This window comes from Megalops cyprinoides, chromosome 8 (genome assembly GCF_013368585.1).
Source record: "Megalops cyprinoides isolate fMegCyp1 chromosome 8, fMegCyp1.pri, whole genome shotgun sequence".
NCBI classification, from domain to species: domain Eukaryota; kingdom Metazoa; phylum Chordata; class Actinopteri; order Elopiformes; family Megalopidae; genus Megalops; species Megalops cyprinoides.
Genome location: NC_050590.1, coordinates 38,219,148 through 38,235,264, shown reverse-complemented (window position 1 = coordinate 38,235,264; position 16,117 = coordinate 38,219,148). Strand labels below are relative to the sequence as shown.

At 39.8% G+C, this 16,117-nt stretch overlaps 1 protein-coding gene across 3 annotated transcripts in view; it reads right to left on the bottom strand.

Annotated features, from left to right (window-relative positions):
• The window catches only part of cd151 (CD151 molecule), a 44,745-nt gene that overhangs the window by 8,217 nt on the left and 20,411 nt on the right, over positions 1-16,117 (bottom strand). For all 3 annotated transcript variants that reach the window (XM_036535167.1, XM_036535166.1, XM_036535168.1), the window contains exon 3: positions 6,324-6,515. In XM_036535167.1, coding sequence (XP_036391060.1) covers positions 6,324-6,515 — 192 coding nt within the window. The remainder of the gene's footprint in view (positions 1-6,323; positions 6,516-16,117) is intronic.

Below are 16,117 nucleotides of genomic sequence, written 5' to 3'. Positions count from 1 at the left end.
AAACTTCAATGAAAACGTCAGTGTTTATATTAAACCCATGGGGTCGTCGTATTGGTTCTTGAACGTGGTCATGATCAGAAACGTGTTAGAGAAGTGTAGTCCTGATACGTTGCTGTTTTGGTCCATAATGTTAAGCTTTTTCCTCATAATGGGGGTCAATGGAGAAGAAACGGCTTAACGCAAGATAGTTACCCCTTTCATTGGATTTCAGTTTTGCTTTTTTGATAGGAGATAGTGTTTATGACGTGTGAGATGTCAGACAAATTTGGTGATCATTGATCGCTTTTTTGGGACATTAAGCCACGTTAAGCTTTTTCCTTATAATGGGTGTCAATGGAGAGGAAAAACGCTTAACGTGAGGTAACGACCATACTCCTAGGATTTTTTTGACAGGAGGAGGCGTTTCTGACAGATGTCCGAGAGAAATTTGGTGATCTTTGATTGCAGTTTTGGAACATTAAGCCACGTTAAGCGTTTTAGAATGTCCCGAAATATTTCTGCTCCGGCTAAACGCTCTTCAATTAGGCTATGTGATCAAAGGTCTGTGAGGAAGTGCTCAAACAATTTGATGCGACCGGGAGAAGGAGAGTAAACTTCAAATAGGTAGGCCAGATTTAATTATTCATTAATCAGTCAGTGGCGTTTCTCTCTCTCAGCTCTCTCTCGATCTGTGTATGCGCGCATGCGTGTGTGGAAGTTTCTGTGCGTACCCTAAAATGAAATCCTGCAGCTGCCCCTGATTACTATCAATGTTACACTGTTACAATGTTATCACTGTTACACATTGACATGTGTCTAGGAATTGGGATAAAAAGAGCTAAAAACATGTATAAGGTTCTAAGTAGAGGTGTAATGTGCTCAGAGCAGATATGATTAGTTAAGTACAGATATGGCATACTAAGTGCAAGTATGGTGTTCAAATTTAGCAAAGGTGTACTAAGTACTCATATAGTGTACTAAGCGCAGGTATGATGTCCTTACTGTAGGTATGATGTACTAAGAGCAGGTATGATATGGTACATGTAACATAAGGTGCAAATGTGTTCTGTCTACTGGGTCCACAAGAAACTACATCAAATTTGTGATGACATCTGTCACGCAACGTGACCTTTTTATAATTCAGTAGCAAGAACAAAGATATGTATAAAATCCATAAAAGAGAATGCCAAAATTTGTTTTAAAGGTGGATGTTTACATACTTCGGTTTATATGGGAGTGTCTAATCTCCCCAGACCATTCCTTTAAGGTTACACAAACAGCAGAAGACACTCCTCTTTAAGCAGGTGTGTTTAAGCTGCCCTTTTCAGCTGTGTCAATTCTGAGAGGGGTGTGGCCAACCATCCCAGGCTGTGAAGCTGCTTTTGAATTTGATCCAGACAGAGAAACTATATGGAGCAAAACCTCTGACCCAAGCATTTTAAACCATACTCAAAACCACCACAATAAATCCTTGGTGAGGAGACTTTTTACATAAATATGTAGAAAAAAAATGGAAAAGTTTTTGGCCTTACTGGAGTGAGACCAGCAGTACCTGTTATCTTAAGGGATAGTAGACTTTCATTAAAAGGCAACAGGTCACTTCAAATGGGTACCACAATTATTTCCTCCTGGTTTACACACTTGCTGGACCAGGCACAGTAATGTGTTTAGTTATACTGATAAGCACTAACCAGCATCTGTCATAAAAAAAACATTTACACTCTTCAGAAAGTCTGGTACTGGTGTAATTGGCCTCACAATTGAATCACAAATTACTGAAATGCTCAGCATTTGCTTACAAAGATGAATACATCTAACTATGGTGTAAAATAAAACTAATCAAAAACACACAAGTACTGCTATTAGCTATGTAATGACTGTGACCTCATATCAGGAAGGGTGTCATAAATAGAGGAAGGCATGGAGAGAGGACAAGGGAAACAGATGTACAAACAGCCTGTCCAGCAGCTGCTGAAAGATGGGGCAGCTGTGTTAGTTTTACTCATAGGTGAAAGTACACTCCTCCTTTGAAAACCCTCCCTCACACTCTCATATAATGAATCAAGTTACCCAGCCCCCCACCTCTCTCTCTCTCTTTGCCAAAGCTCCCTTGCTCCCCCCCTCTTTCCCAGTCCCCTTTCCTCCCTACTTCCCTCTCCAAACATTCATACCTCTACCGTGACTCACTGTCCAAATCTGAACTCTTAAAGGCACATGGTACATTCTACCCCGCACCTGTGACATCACCCCGTGTGCTACATTCTCATGCACCCCATTAACGTGTTAAGCCAGCGTGATGATGGTTGCTGTTACCATTATGACGGTCAGTATTTCATGTGACACCTCTAACTGTAAACCCAGGCTGTGGATTAGAGAGCGTTGCAGCACAAACCAGACAAGGCAAGGCCAAAAGGACAGAAGGTCCCTCTCATAATTTCCCTGAGCCCACCATGCCTCTAGCCATCAAACTGCCTCTAGGTTCTGTTAGGAGACAGTTTTGTGGAATGGCATGGTGTTTGTTCCAGAGACACGCGATGTGTATTCGAATACAAATGCTGGAGACAAGCGATGTGTATTTGAATACAAAGCGATGTCGCTACATCCGACCGGAGCCAAATGGCGCCTCTTGTGAACCCTATGGAGCCAATTAGGTTACAGGGGTCAGGAAATACCCAATTAGAGAGGGAGCTGTTTAGCTATGCACAGCTTCACATGACCAATCAGAAACAGCACCCCTGCTGGTTATCATAACTCATATGCAAATGTGACTGCTATTAACTGTATAAAAAATGAACTGAATTCTATACCTGTTGAACTTCTGCTCAATGCTGATGTTCCCGCGGCCGGCTGTGCTAATAAATCTTCCTGTCTTTTGCTACGAACATTGAATCTGCTTCTTGTCGTAACAAAACACTTTTTGGTGTTCCGGACTTTGACTAACAGTTCAGACTGATGCAACAATCCGGTGGAATTTTAACACCATTCCACCGTAAACATTTCATTCTTTCCCAAGAGTCACTGTCTTTGGGTCTTCTGTTTTTTGATGCCCTCTGGAAAACACACTATGCCCAGCTAGAGTATGTTCATTGAATATTAGTGCTGTGGTGTTCACAAGCACAAGTCCCATCACTACATGACTTCTGTAGATTGGTCTAAACTCAGAAAAAAGAAAACAAAACACCTTTGACAGTGAAACTAGCATCACTTTCATCCTGCCAGTGTGGTTAATGATCACTGTTCTTAAAAAAAAAACTGCAGCCTTTTTAAGCTGATGCTTTTCCAGAGTTTTCTGCTCTAATGACATGCTATAAAGACGTGTCTCTTCATGCTTCTGAGATTTATTTATATAACTTTATTTATAATGTTATACAAAAATGTTGGGCACACAAATAATATGGTAACAATGTGTTTATGTTTGTGTGTGTCTGAGAGTAAGAAAGTGTATGTGTATGAGGACAACTCCTGTTTCTTGTCAGTGCTAGTTTGTGAGGTAAAAGTCCCCCTGAATTCAAGCCTGAGTCAAAGCCTCAGTCACTGCATTAACAAAGAGGATCTGTGTAGAATGTCGACACAGCCCCTGATGAGTAGGAGGTGAGGAGGAATCTCAGCAGTGGCATCAGGGTTCAGCACAGGCTAAAAAAAAAGCTGGATGTTTAGTGTTTGTCTTCACTGGTTCATCACTTTTACCTAGCACTGCAAGACAGTGCATACCCTAATGCATAATGCACATTTTAACACTGATGGTCTTCAAGCAGCTTCAACACACTCATTTTAAAAATAGATTTTTTGGTAGCTCCTCTACTTCTATTACCTTCCAAGTGTTGCTGAAATAATAGTCCTTACTGTTCCTCCTGTTTTCATACACTTTTTGGAGCTTCAGGGTAACCAGGGTGCTGTTCTCTGTTATATGACGACATCTAACACCGGAATGGTACAGCTCAGTGCACCGCTAAACTGGACTATTATTATTACAAAGCCACTAATGCAAGACCACATTAACTGACTATATCAGCATCATACCATAAAATATGAGCACACTGACAGTACATTGGGAGAGACAGACAAGGGTGAACACAGAACCAACAGAACTAAGATTTAAACATATTACTTTTTTTCTAATTATTATAATTACTGTTACTATTTATTAATTGACCTATTTCTTTTGGTATGAATGTTAAAATGCCTATTTTTACATACATGCCAGCAGGAGTATGTAGATGTGTCTTAATTTTGGTTCTGCTACTAGTATCCTTACTATTACTATTATTTAATTTGTTGTTCATTGTAGCTAAGGGCGAGAGCAGTCACCCCACCTGACCTCGAATCCGGTTCTACAGGGTACCAAACATGCGACTTTGACCGCAACACCAAAGAGCCAGGCTCGTTGGTATGGCAGTCAGAGCGCATACTCAACCGTAGTGACGGCACTCCGTCACACTGCTCTCCCCTTCGGGCTCTTTGGCGTTGTGGTCAAGTTGGGGTCGAGGTTGGTACCCCGTTGATAGGTTCCCAGTTTTATGTAGCACCATGTGCATATATGTATATGTATATTATATGTACTGTATTGTGTCTCCTGTTCTACTGCTACTATGTCTGTAATTTGTTTGTCTCTGTATGAGACCTCTGTAGTGTATGCAGCAAGGATGTCACACATCCTTGCTGAATGGCTTTGCCAAGGTTCCCATGGCACAAGACCATTTGTCTCCGGCCCACCACTTAACTCAATCCTTTGATATGTATGACCATGGGCTGTATATCATCACACCACACAACTTGATTCATTAGAGATTCTCTCAGCACAGACAGCCCGAATGTCCTGAGTTTGTCTCTCCCGGACACATATAAACATCAATTCTCTTAAGAGAAGTCGTCAGCGTGTTCTTCATTGTCCTGCATTTGGTTCCACGGAGACGGACAAAATATCCTAACACCGTAGACCCGGGTTCGAGGCTGGGTGCGGTGACTCCTCTCGCCCTTCGCTACAAATGGTGTCAGCAGTGGGATGGCTGTCTGCGAGGCCATCGGAGGTGTGCCCAGTGTGTCAGCTGTACGAGGGACCCCCAGGTTTGGTTGACCCCGGTGTGAGGGACCTGGGTTCAAGGCTGGGTGGAGTGACTGCTCTCACCCTTCGCTACATTCATTATCACTGTTATTATTGTTCATTATCACTGTTACTTGTTACATACATAAGGTATGCACCATGCTTGGGGAACACAAATACTGCCATATTAATAAGGCAAACCAGAAAAGGGAAAGAAGGGCAGGGATGGAGGGAGAGTCAGGGAGACAATAAATAAAAATTTGCAAAAATGCGTCTGCCGTTAGAAGATGAGGCAGAAGTCGAGGGCCCCTGGCTTATTCACATTTCCTTCTTAAACAGCAGCTTTCCTCTCACACACTAACCCCATACACAGTGCACTTTTCTTTTCTTGCTGCATTTCTGTCTGACACTGCCAAATCCTGCTGCTTATTTATATGCCTTACACTGCTTAAATTTCTTTTCCCTTATACTTAATGCTGAAAATGATACTAAGTACTACTACTGTACATACTAAAAGAGTCAATTTTGCACTTTGGAAAAAGTCTTTTTCCAGACTACTGTATTAAAATTCATAATATGATCATTATGATCTGTGAAAAGTCATGTTATAGTTGTATATTAGAAACGGGTTGTTTTTAGTAGGATGCACTTGTAACAGTAAAACAGACCTTACAGATAGACTAAAAAACACCCTGATAAATATCCAGGCAGTGGTACTCACCCTATGTTTAATTTATTCAGAGCACAGCATGCGGTGGTTAATAACATTATAAAAAGAAGGGCAACTTCAGAACATATTCAGCAGGTAATTTCAGCCATGTAAAAATGTGAAGAGGCACTGCTAAAGGGAGAGACTGCCCTGAATTCCCAACTCTCTGTTCACATGCTCTTTGTATAAATAAATCCTTCTCTGTCAGTGTCTCTGTTTCTGTCGGTGTCTTTATATTCTTAGGCTTCTCTGTCAGTGTCTGTATGTGTTCCTGAATGTGTGCAATTCTATGAGTGCCAAGGTCTGCATATGTGCCTCACTGTTGTATGTAATGCTCTTGTTTAGACTCTGTGTGACAGACTAAAATACTGTGTTGGCAGCCCTGTCACAGCAGTGATAGCATGTGCTTTCAGGAGAGAGCACTCCTGGCAGGATAGGGGGAGTTCTAGCTGCAGCCCCATGCACAGGACATTAACACTGTAGTGTGGCATACAGGAACATGCACACCGCACATTGAGTATGAGTACAGCAATCTGTGTGTATGTATGTCTGTGTGTATAATCTATGTGTGTGTGTGTTTGTATAATATCTTACCACTCTCAGTAGGTTTCTTTGCTCTTTGAAGGTTGCACAACAGCCCAACACTCCTGTCACCATGACAATAGTCCCAGCCAGGACTAGGATGTACGCAGAGGCTGCATAGGTGCTGGACGACAGAAGGCTGATGTAATCACTTTTTTCCACCAGAGTCCATATCCCCACTGCCATTACAGCACCCCCTGCCAGCTGGGAGGTAACAAAGCAAACAGATCTATTAAAATCCATGGACTAACAAAGACAAAATAATATGCCCCAATGATCATATTTTTACTTAGTACTTAGGCTCCTCAAATTAATGGACAATAATAAGCAATGGAGGAATGTATGGAATTAAGAATTTAATTAAATTGGATTAAATTCTTAATTCCATAAATTCCTCCAACACCAAAAATTTGATTGTTAATACATGTATGCACCAGGGTTTACAAAGTTGGCAGTTGTTTGTGTTTAATCATACAACAGCTGAAAACACATACAAATGGATAATAGTGAATTTAAGAAACCACTGTTTCAAAGACACATATCGCAGGTAATGACAATTCACAGTTAGGATCTCTTCTGGAAACATAACTTTTCTGGTTATATCAAGATTGCAGTTCTCTTTGTTTCTGATATGCTGTCTCAAACATGAAACAGCAGGGCTGTATCACTAATTAATTACACTTGCTGTGTGAACGTTTGTTGCAGTGGCCAGGCTACACCCTCCCTTTATACACACTAATCAGACCCAGAGACACAAACACCCACAAAACACACAAATCTCAGCACACAGCCTCACACACACTTTACAACAATGACAGTCCCTGACGAAAAAAATCACAGATGCAATAGTGTTTTCCACTTGGACTACCTCAAACTAGGACAAATATTTAGACAAGGAGACACAGGAGGAAATACTCACAGACAGAGAGACAAAAGAGAAAATATTCACATAGAAACACATGGGTGGGGAGACAGGGCTGGCCCGACACATAAGTGAACTAAGCGGCTGCTTAGGGCCCCTGTGGCCACCAGGGGGCCCCCAAGAGTGCTTGAAATGTCCCACAAGAGCGCTTGAAATGTTTTTTGTGATATATTATATTTAGGGTTGTCAAAACAATGTATTATAACATATATATTAAATAACATATATTATATATCCATATATATATATATATATATAAAATAATCTGTGTCCTACCTAGTGTAGAAGTAAATGCCTTTTTTGCATCCTGTGTATATGTCCACTATCTTCTCAGGTGATAGGTTTGCTCTTATGTTGTCCTCAATGTGAAGGCTCAAAAATGAATTTATTACAAAACCAAACATAATAGAATTCAGATTTATTTCTTACAATCATTTTATTTTATTGCATTACTGTAGGGTTGTCAAAATAACGTGTTAATATTGATTAATCAATTATAGAAAAAATAGCACGTCAAAAAAATCAACGCAGATTAATCGCACTCTGTGATGCCCCTTTGACCCCATACATCACTGTGCATTTAAGCAATATCACACTAGAGGGAGTACTGTTCAGGATCAGGACGGCTGTGATTCAGTCATAGGTGCAAGGCTGCAACCCGAGTGCCAAAGATAATCACAGCCGTGCTGATATTCAGCATAACAGCACTACCTCGAATGTGATATTGCTTTTATACAACAGTTCTACAGACAAGGCTGTTTATCAAGTAACGATAATTTGAGACAACAAATTATATTTTTTGTCATTTATTCAGCTCCACTGACAAAAATAGTTCACTGAAAAAAATACTTCAGTATTACATTTGCACATGTTGTCAAGCAACACAGAGTTTCTTGACTGCAGGTTAGTTAGTTAGCTAGCTAGCATCCTGCTTTATATCATGCACAAAAAGGCTAGCTAGCTACTTTCTTTCATACCCGACAGCAGGCTCGTCAGCTACCTTTTATCATACACATAAAGGCTAGCTATACGGTAGGCAAGCCACTTTTAATCATAGCCCACTACAGGCTAGCGAGCTACTTTTTAGCATACATGGATGGGCTAGATATACGGTAGGCTTGATAGCTAGCTATTGTTTATTCTACCCAACTGCAGTCTAGCTAGGTTCTTTTATATCATACATGGAAATGTATCCACATTATATACTAGGGATGTGCATCTCCATCACTGAGGCAGATGCGATACACATATCGAAGCATTGCCAATGATCTGATATATTAAAGATACATATGAAGCAACCACTAATGCGATAAGATATGATTTACCCCTACTGCGATGCAGTGTGATACGATGCAAAAGAATATGATGCTATGCAATTCAATATGCAGGGCTCCAGACTAACTTTTTTTTACCAGGAGCACTGTAGCCCCTAACTGAAATTTTTAGGAGTGCAAGCAGAAAATTTAGGGGCGCACATCATAAATCGATTTGCAACAAAATTATTCACGTCCCCCATTTTAACTGTAATAAATACAGAAACTACAATGTGCTGTTGCCAGTGTAACATTTTAATTGAAATGGTGCTTTTTCAATCATGTTTACAGAATGTAGTCAGAATGAGGTATGTGGTCAGAGAAGAACCTCAACTTAACAAATGTACACAAAGAAATATCTGTTCAGTGACCTTCCTGTCATTACAGTACAAAAAACAACTAAACAAATACATTAAATGCAACCAGGATGTAAGTGATCACTGTTCATTAACTTTACTGCAATTACTGCACCGCTTACTTTACCATTACAGCACATCCAGGGCTCCAGACTATCTTTTTCCACTATCAACACTGGTGCTCCTTACTTAAAATTTTAGGAGCACCAGCATAAAATTTAGGCACACCACTTAAATCGACATGCAACACAACAGATTTGTATTTTTCTTTCTTCATCTTAACTGTATTACTCATAAATTGTTTGGCAATAAACAGACAATTTACAGAAATAGCTGTTTTATTTTAAAGGAAAAAGTCACAAAGTGAAGTAATTTTAAGAAAAAAGTTAAATAGTGCTTTTTTTTAACATAAACACCAAATAATAAATTTACAAATGTAAACATAGGGCTCCAGACTAACTTTTCCACTGGTAGCACTTTCTCAGTTGGTCGCACCAGCACATGATTTGGTCGCACCCTTTTTTTTCGTGCAGCATGGTATTAATCAATGACCTTGCGCGCTGATGAATAGTTGTCTTAATATGCATACCCTAGTTTTACATTGATGTAAAGATTGACAGTGACTCGAGACATGATATTTGCAAAATATTTTAATCTGAATATTAAGTTTCCCTCGTACCGCAAATACGCGTACTGCGTTAGCCATTGTGGTTGAAAGTAGTACTTTTTCTTCTTCACTGGTTCAGTCGGTCTCTCCTTGCCTGCACCTGCACTCTCATCATCAGTTGCGTCTGATTCGGGACCTCTCGCTAGCTCTCCCTCTGCACCAGTCTCCTCCTCTATCTCCTCATTTTTTCAACCCCTTCGCACGTATGGTCACACCGGTGTGATCTTCACTAAGCCAGTGAAGAAAAAGTACTATTTTCAACCACAATGGCTAACGCAGTACCCGTGCGGGAAAGGCACCAAAATGGTCATCATGGACTCGCACGAATGCGACCACGTGAAATTTTAATTTGCACACTCTCAAAAAATGTTCGCGTATGCGGGCATATTTGCAAGTCGCACTGGTGCACCTAGTTATAAAATTTAGTCGCACTGTCTCCAAAAATGGTCGCAGTCTGGAGCCGTGATATGGTACAGATGGTTTGATTTTATTTCTTTGGTTCTTCTTAAGCAGACAGCAAATCATAAATTAACTAAAAAAGTCCAATTTTTACTTCACATATTTGTTTCGTGCTGCCTGTGTACTTTATAACGGCATGGCATATTTTGCAAATTGCATGCGTCTTGTCAAATTGTCCGTCCCTCTTGAAAAATCCGAAGTGTCGCCAAACATCCGATTTGTAGCACTTCGGTGGAACGTGCAGCTCTTCCTCTTCCACGATGATCTCCGACTTGCCCGGACATGCCTCCAACTTGCGCGAGACTTGGCCGAGAGACTTGACGAGAATTGGCCACTGACAGCAGTGGAGATGAGAGAGAGCGCTTGAGAAACAGTTAAAAGGAATCAATCTAAATATAAAATTATTGGTCACATTTCTATATAATAAAGGCATTGACAATCATTACAATGTCAAGCATAAAATGAGAAACTTATGGACTTATTTCAATTATTGTTCTTGCTGAAACATTTCTGATTTGTTTTATTTTCTCAATTCATTAGGTCATATTTTTGATTGTTATGGCCATTATTGCATATGAACAGTGAAAAATGTTCTGAATATATGGGAAATTAAAGGGATGTTGACCTTTAAGTTTATACTGTCTGTTATAATTGATGCAGTCATCTATCAAAATCCATTTGAATTGAAACATTTTTAAATGTTAATATTGATATATGCGATTAATTTAGATTAATTAATCACAAAGCATGTAATTAATGAGATTAATTTTTTAAATTGCTTGACAGCCATAATTATATTATGTCCGTGGTAATCATACAAAATGCAATATTATGTTAACCATAGTCAATAGTATTGGCGGCGCTGAGGCAGTGAGGGGCCCCCAATTCTAATTCTGCTTAGGGCCCCATAAAGGCTTGGGCCGGCCCTATGTGAAGACTTCCGGTTTCGGCCATGCAGGAGTGAGAGGCAAGAGAGACAAGCTCTGACCTAACTTGTTTGCAACTTTCCTTACAATTACTTTTAATGACTCAAAAGTATAATAAAACAATGAATATAAATCCTGTATCACCACAAACATACAATGAGCAACTCCAAACACAGACTGTCCACTGCTCCGCCTACAACATGAAATACTGTTGCTAGCAAGCTAGTGTAATGGGTGGTCTCTTACTGCGTTGTGTATTAGATTTGAACCTCGGTTCTCACTACTCGCTGAGTGTGTCAGTCTGCGAGAAGACATTTCCATCCTAATCCAAGAATCAATTGGCCCTTTGCAAGCAACTGTGAATGCCATACGAGAGACTGTGGATAGCTTTCAAAGCCATCTGGCTGCAATGAAATCCCTGGCAGGGGAGAATTTTTGGATTTCCGGTGGCGCATGCGCAGAGGTTATTTTCGGACTTTGATGCCGTTCATTGTCGCAATAATAAAAATTTTCACTATTCTTACGACGTGAACATGTATACCAAGTTGTCATAAGAATAAAATGCGGTCTGTTTTTACGACAATAGCAGACATTGTCCTGTTGTAAGAAGAAGTTTGCATTTTTACGGCAATTTGTTCTATGTGTCTTGTGGGGGTCACTTAGCCCACCTCAAGCTGGAGACTAACCAAGCATAACCCCAGCCGGCCTAGTATTGCTGGGCTAGGGGTCACCTCGATTTCTACACAGGGCAGACATTCCTCAGGGTTGTCGGCATCTTTAATGCATCCCGGGCGTGTACGGAAATTACCTCCGCAGAGGTTATTTTCGGACTTGGATGCCGTTCATTGTCGTAATAATAAAAATTTTCACTATTCTTACAACGGAAATTACCGATTTATTCCGAGGGAACAATAGAGGTGATAGCTGATTATTGTTTATGAGACACTTCACAACCACAAGTTTTCATTGTTAGCTGTGTGCCCTTTTGCTTGCTTGCCGTGATAACGGCACACAGCTAACAATGAAAACTTGTCTCGTTTTAGTTAGCGTTAATAAAAAGGAAGTGGCTACAAGTCGTAACAATTAATTTTAGTCTATTCTTACGGCATGCTCTTTTCCCCCGTTCTATCTATAGTAGCGATAACAAGCAACATCCACAGAAACCAACAAAGACCAGAGCGGCTCCGCAAGTAACCATGCGGGTGATGTCACATCTGGGCTTGTTCAAAGATGGCTGCACCCTTGTGGCGAAAATCTGAAATACTACATCATTTTCCAGCTAAACTACTTGAATTTCAGGTTTAATTGTACAACGATATCTTACCCAACATCAAAAGCAACCGATAAACGCTCACATTATTCAGTGCTTCATTTCCGCTTTAAGATGAAGACAACTCTAGCTAGGTTTGTGTTGTAGAGGTAGTTGCTGGCTAAAACTAACTACCTTGGCTGACTAGCATTAGCTATAGTTTATTATCATTGTAGGCTACGTTACCGCTCATGTTCATTATTTGAGATGGCTGTTAAAACTGGTTAATTCAACATGGTTTAAAAAATTACTATAACTGTCAGGAGGTCGGAGGCTCTCATTAATTAAAGTTAAGAATCAGGAGTCGATGGTCTACCGGAAGATTCAAGATTTGGAAGGGGGCCTGCAGTTTGCCTGCGTTCATATTTTCTCATTTTAAGGCTAAACACAGAAATAGCATTTTTACAAGAAACGCATTTAACCGTAGGAGACCAAGTCAGACTCAGGAAAAATTGGGTAGGACAAACTTTTCATTCTAACTTAAATACTAAGGCGCAGGGGGCGATATTAATCCATAAAAAGATTATTTACTGCCTCACAAACCATCTCAGACCCCCAGGGACGATTTATAATAGTATCTGGTTATCTCCTTCACACCCCAGTGGTTCTTGCAAGTATATATGCCCAAAACTGTGATGATGTTGGCTTCATTAATAAACTTATTTCCCTATTACCTAATTTAAATTCACATAGTCTGATTCTCGCTGGAGATCTGAATACTGTGACCGATCCAGCAAAAGAGTGCTCAAACCCTAAAACTTAAGCACATTCTTAAGTGTCCCAGGCTCTTTGCGAATTCATGGATCGAACTGGTTGTGTAGTAGACGAATGGAGGTTTCTCTACCCACATAAAAAAACAATACTCATACTTTCCGCACATTCACCATACATAGAGCAGAATAGATTTTTTTTATATAGATAAAACACTCCTCCCTGCAGTAAAGAAAACAGAATATACTGCCATTGTGGTATTCATATCTAAGGCAGTTGATGATTTTTTGTTAACTAATAGTTCAGACTCAATTGCGCCATCCATTTTATGGGAGACACTGAAAGTTGTAATAAAAGGAGAGATTATATCATACTCCATATCACATAATAAAGCAAGGAAACAGAAAGCAAGAACTCATTGACTTTATAATAAAAATAGACCACCAGTACTCCATAACCCCAACACCAGAATTATACAAAGAAGGAATCAGTCTGAAAACTCAGTATGACTTGTTATCAACACAAAAAATTGAGCAACTACTATGAATATGTAGAAAATGCAGGCTGCTTGTTAGCTCATCAATTGAAATGCAAATCAGCATCTTGTATGATCCCGCAGATTCACAATGCCTCACAGTTATCAACAATAGATCCATTTGAAATTAATGATACTTTTAAAAAATACTATACAGAACTGTATACATTAGAATTCCCAGACGACAACTCAAACATGCTAAAGTTTTTAGACAATTTAGATATCCCCATGATAGATGCTGCATTTAAAGACAACCTGGATGAACCCTTAGAGTGGTAAAACCCCTGGGCCGGATGGCTATCCAGTAGAGTTTTATAAAAAATCTTCTGCTAAACTTGCTCCTATCCTTTTCGAGATGTTCAAACATTTGTTAAGTCAAACAAAATTACCGTCAAGTCTAACGGAGGCAACCGTTATATTTCTCCTGAAACCAGGAAAGGATCCACTTGAATGTGGGTCATATCGGCCACTCTAACTTTTAAACGTAAGATGTCAAAATACTGGCCAGACGTCTCGCCTCGAGACTGGAAAATGTGATTGCCCCATGTGATTTCAACAGACCAAATAGGTTTCATGGGAGACCGTCACTCTTTTACGAATATCCGTAAACTTCTCAATGTAGTGCATTCCTCCGCGTCCAGGGACATTCCAGAAGTGGTTATCTCCTTGGACGCAGAGAAAGCATTTGACAGAATTGAATGGGGTTATCTATTTGCAGTGCTAGAGAGATTTGGTTTCGGTCCCAAATTTATTTCTTGGATTCACCTGTTATATACCTCCCCAAAAGCGTCAGTGATAACCAATAAATTAAGGTCTTTCCCGCTGTCAAGGGGCACGCGGCAGGGATGTCCTCTCAGCCCATTTTTATTTGCTTTAGCTATAGAGCCCTTATCAATTATGTTGAGAACATCACAATCTGTACATGGAATCCATAGGATGGGAATGGACCACAGAGTTTCTTTTTATGCAGATGACTTACTGTTGTACATATCAGACCCAGTGTCGTGTGTCCTTGATATTGTAGGAATGCTATGTGAAATTGGAAGTTTCTCTGGTTACAAATTAAATCTTTCTAAAAGTGAATGCTTTCCAATGAACAATCTAGCTCTTCAGATTTCAGACGAGTTACCTTTCCGTTTGTCCAAATCTGGCTTTAAATACTTAGGAATATACGTCACTCGTGCCTTCTCTGATCTCTATGATGAGAATTTTAAACCCCTCATCAGTGAACTAAAATCAGACTTCCAGAGATGGATGGCACTACACTTATCTCTTACAGGCAGAATTAATTGTATAAAGATGAATGTACTACCTAGATTCTTGTACTTGTTTCAGTGTCTTCCAGGCTTTCTGTCGAAATCCTTTTTTCAGTCAATAGATAAGTTGATTTTTACATTTCTATGGGATGGTAAAAATCCTAGGAGAGTTCCTGGAGAGAAATTGGATACAGGGTGGCTTAGCGCTCCCAGATCTTAGGAATTATTATTGGGCAGCAAATTTACAAAAAATTATATGTTGGTTTCAGTCTCCAGAAGCGGAATGGTGTAAAGTTGAGGCAAACTCCTGTATGTCAACATCCCTCTCTGCTCTAATCACAGCGGAATTACCTTTTCCACCAGCACTGCATACCTCATGTCCTGTAGTAATTTCCACACTCAAAATATGGGCACAATTCAGACAAAAATTCAAACTTACTGATTTCTCTATGCAAAGCCCTATCTGCAATAATCATCTCTTCCCTGCAGCCAAATTAGATCTCACTTTTACACAGTGGCACAGAGTTGGTCTTGCTAGGTGTAAAGATTTTTACATAGATGGTCTTTTTGCCAGTTCCAATACTCTTTCTGAAAAATTTTAACTACAACGAGCGGATCTATTTCGATACTTTCAGGTCCATTGTTTTATTCAGACCTTGAGTTCAACCTTCCCCACCTTACCATCAGTTTCAGGTTTGGATAATATCTTACAAATTCCTGTACAAAGAAAAGGCCAGATTGCAAATATATCAAATACAATCATCTCTCTCCAAACGTCACTAGATAAAATCAGAACTGAATGGGCTGAAGAACTCAGGGTAGAAATTTCTAATGCAACCTGGGACTGTGCTCAGAGTCGAGTCAATGGAACAACCTCCTGTGCCCGTCTCAATCTGATATAGTTTAAAGTCTTTAAGCAAGTTTATCACACCAAATCAAAACTTTCGAAAATACACCCTGATACCGATGACAGGTGTGACCGTTGTCACACTGCCAAACCGGACATGGCCCATATGTTTTGGACTTGTTCTAGGTTGAGAGGCTTTTGGTCATCCGTTTGTAAAATCTTGAATGAAGCCTTTGATACAAATGTAAAACCCAGTGCAGAAATGGCCATTTTTGGAGTATTAGTAGATGAGGACTTAATGACAAGCAATAAGAAAAACACATTTGCCTTTGCTTCCCTTTTGGCTGAGAGAAGAATACTGTTAGAATGGAAATCTCTTAAATCACCAAAAACATCATTTTGGCTTAGTGATCTGATGTTATTCCTAAAATTAGAAAAAGTATTTCATTAGAGGATCAACTAAAACATTCCTGAAAACTTGGAATCCCTTGATATTGTACTTTGA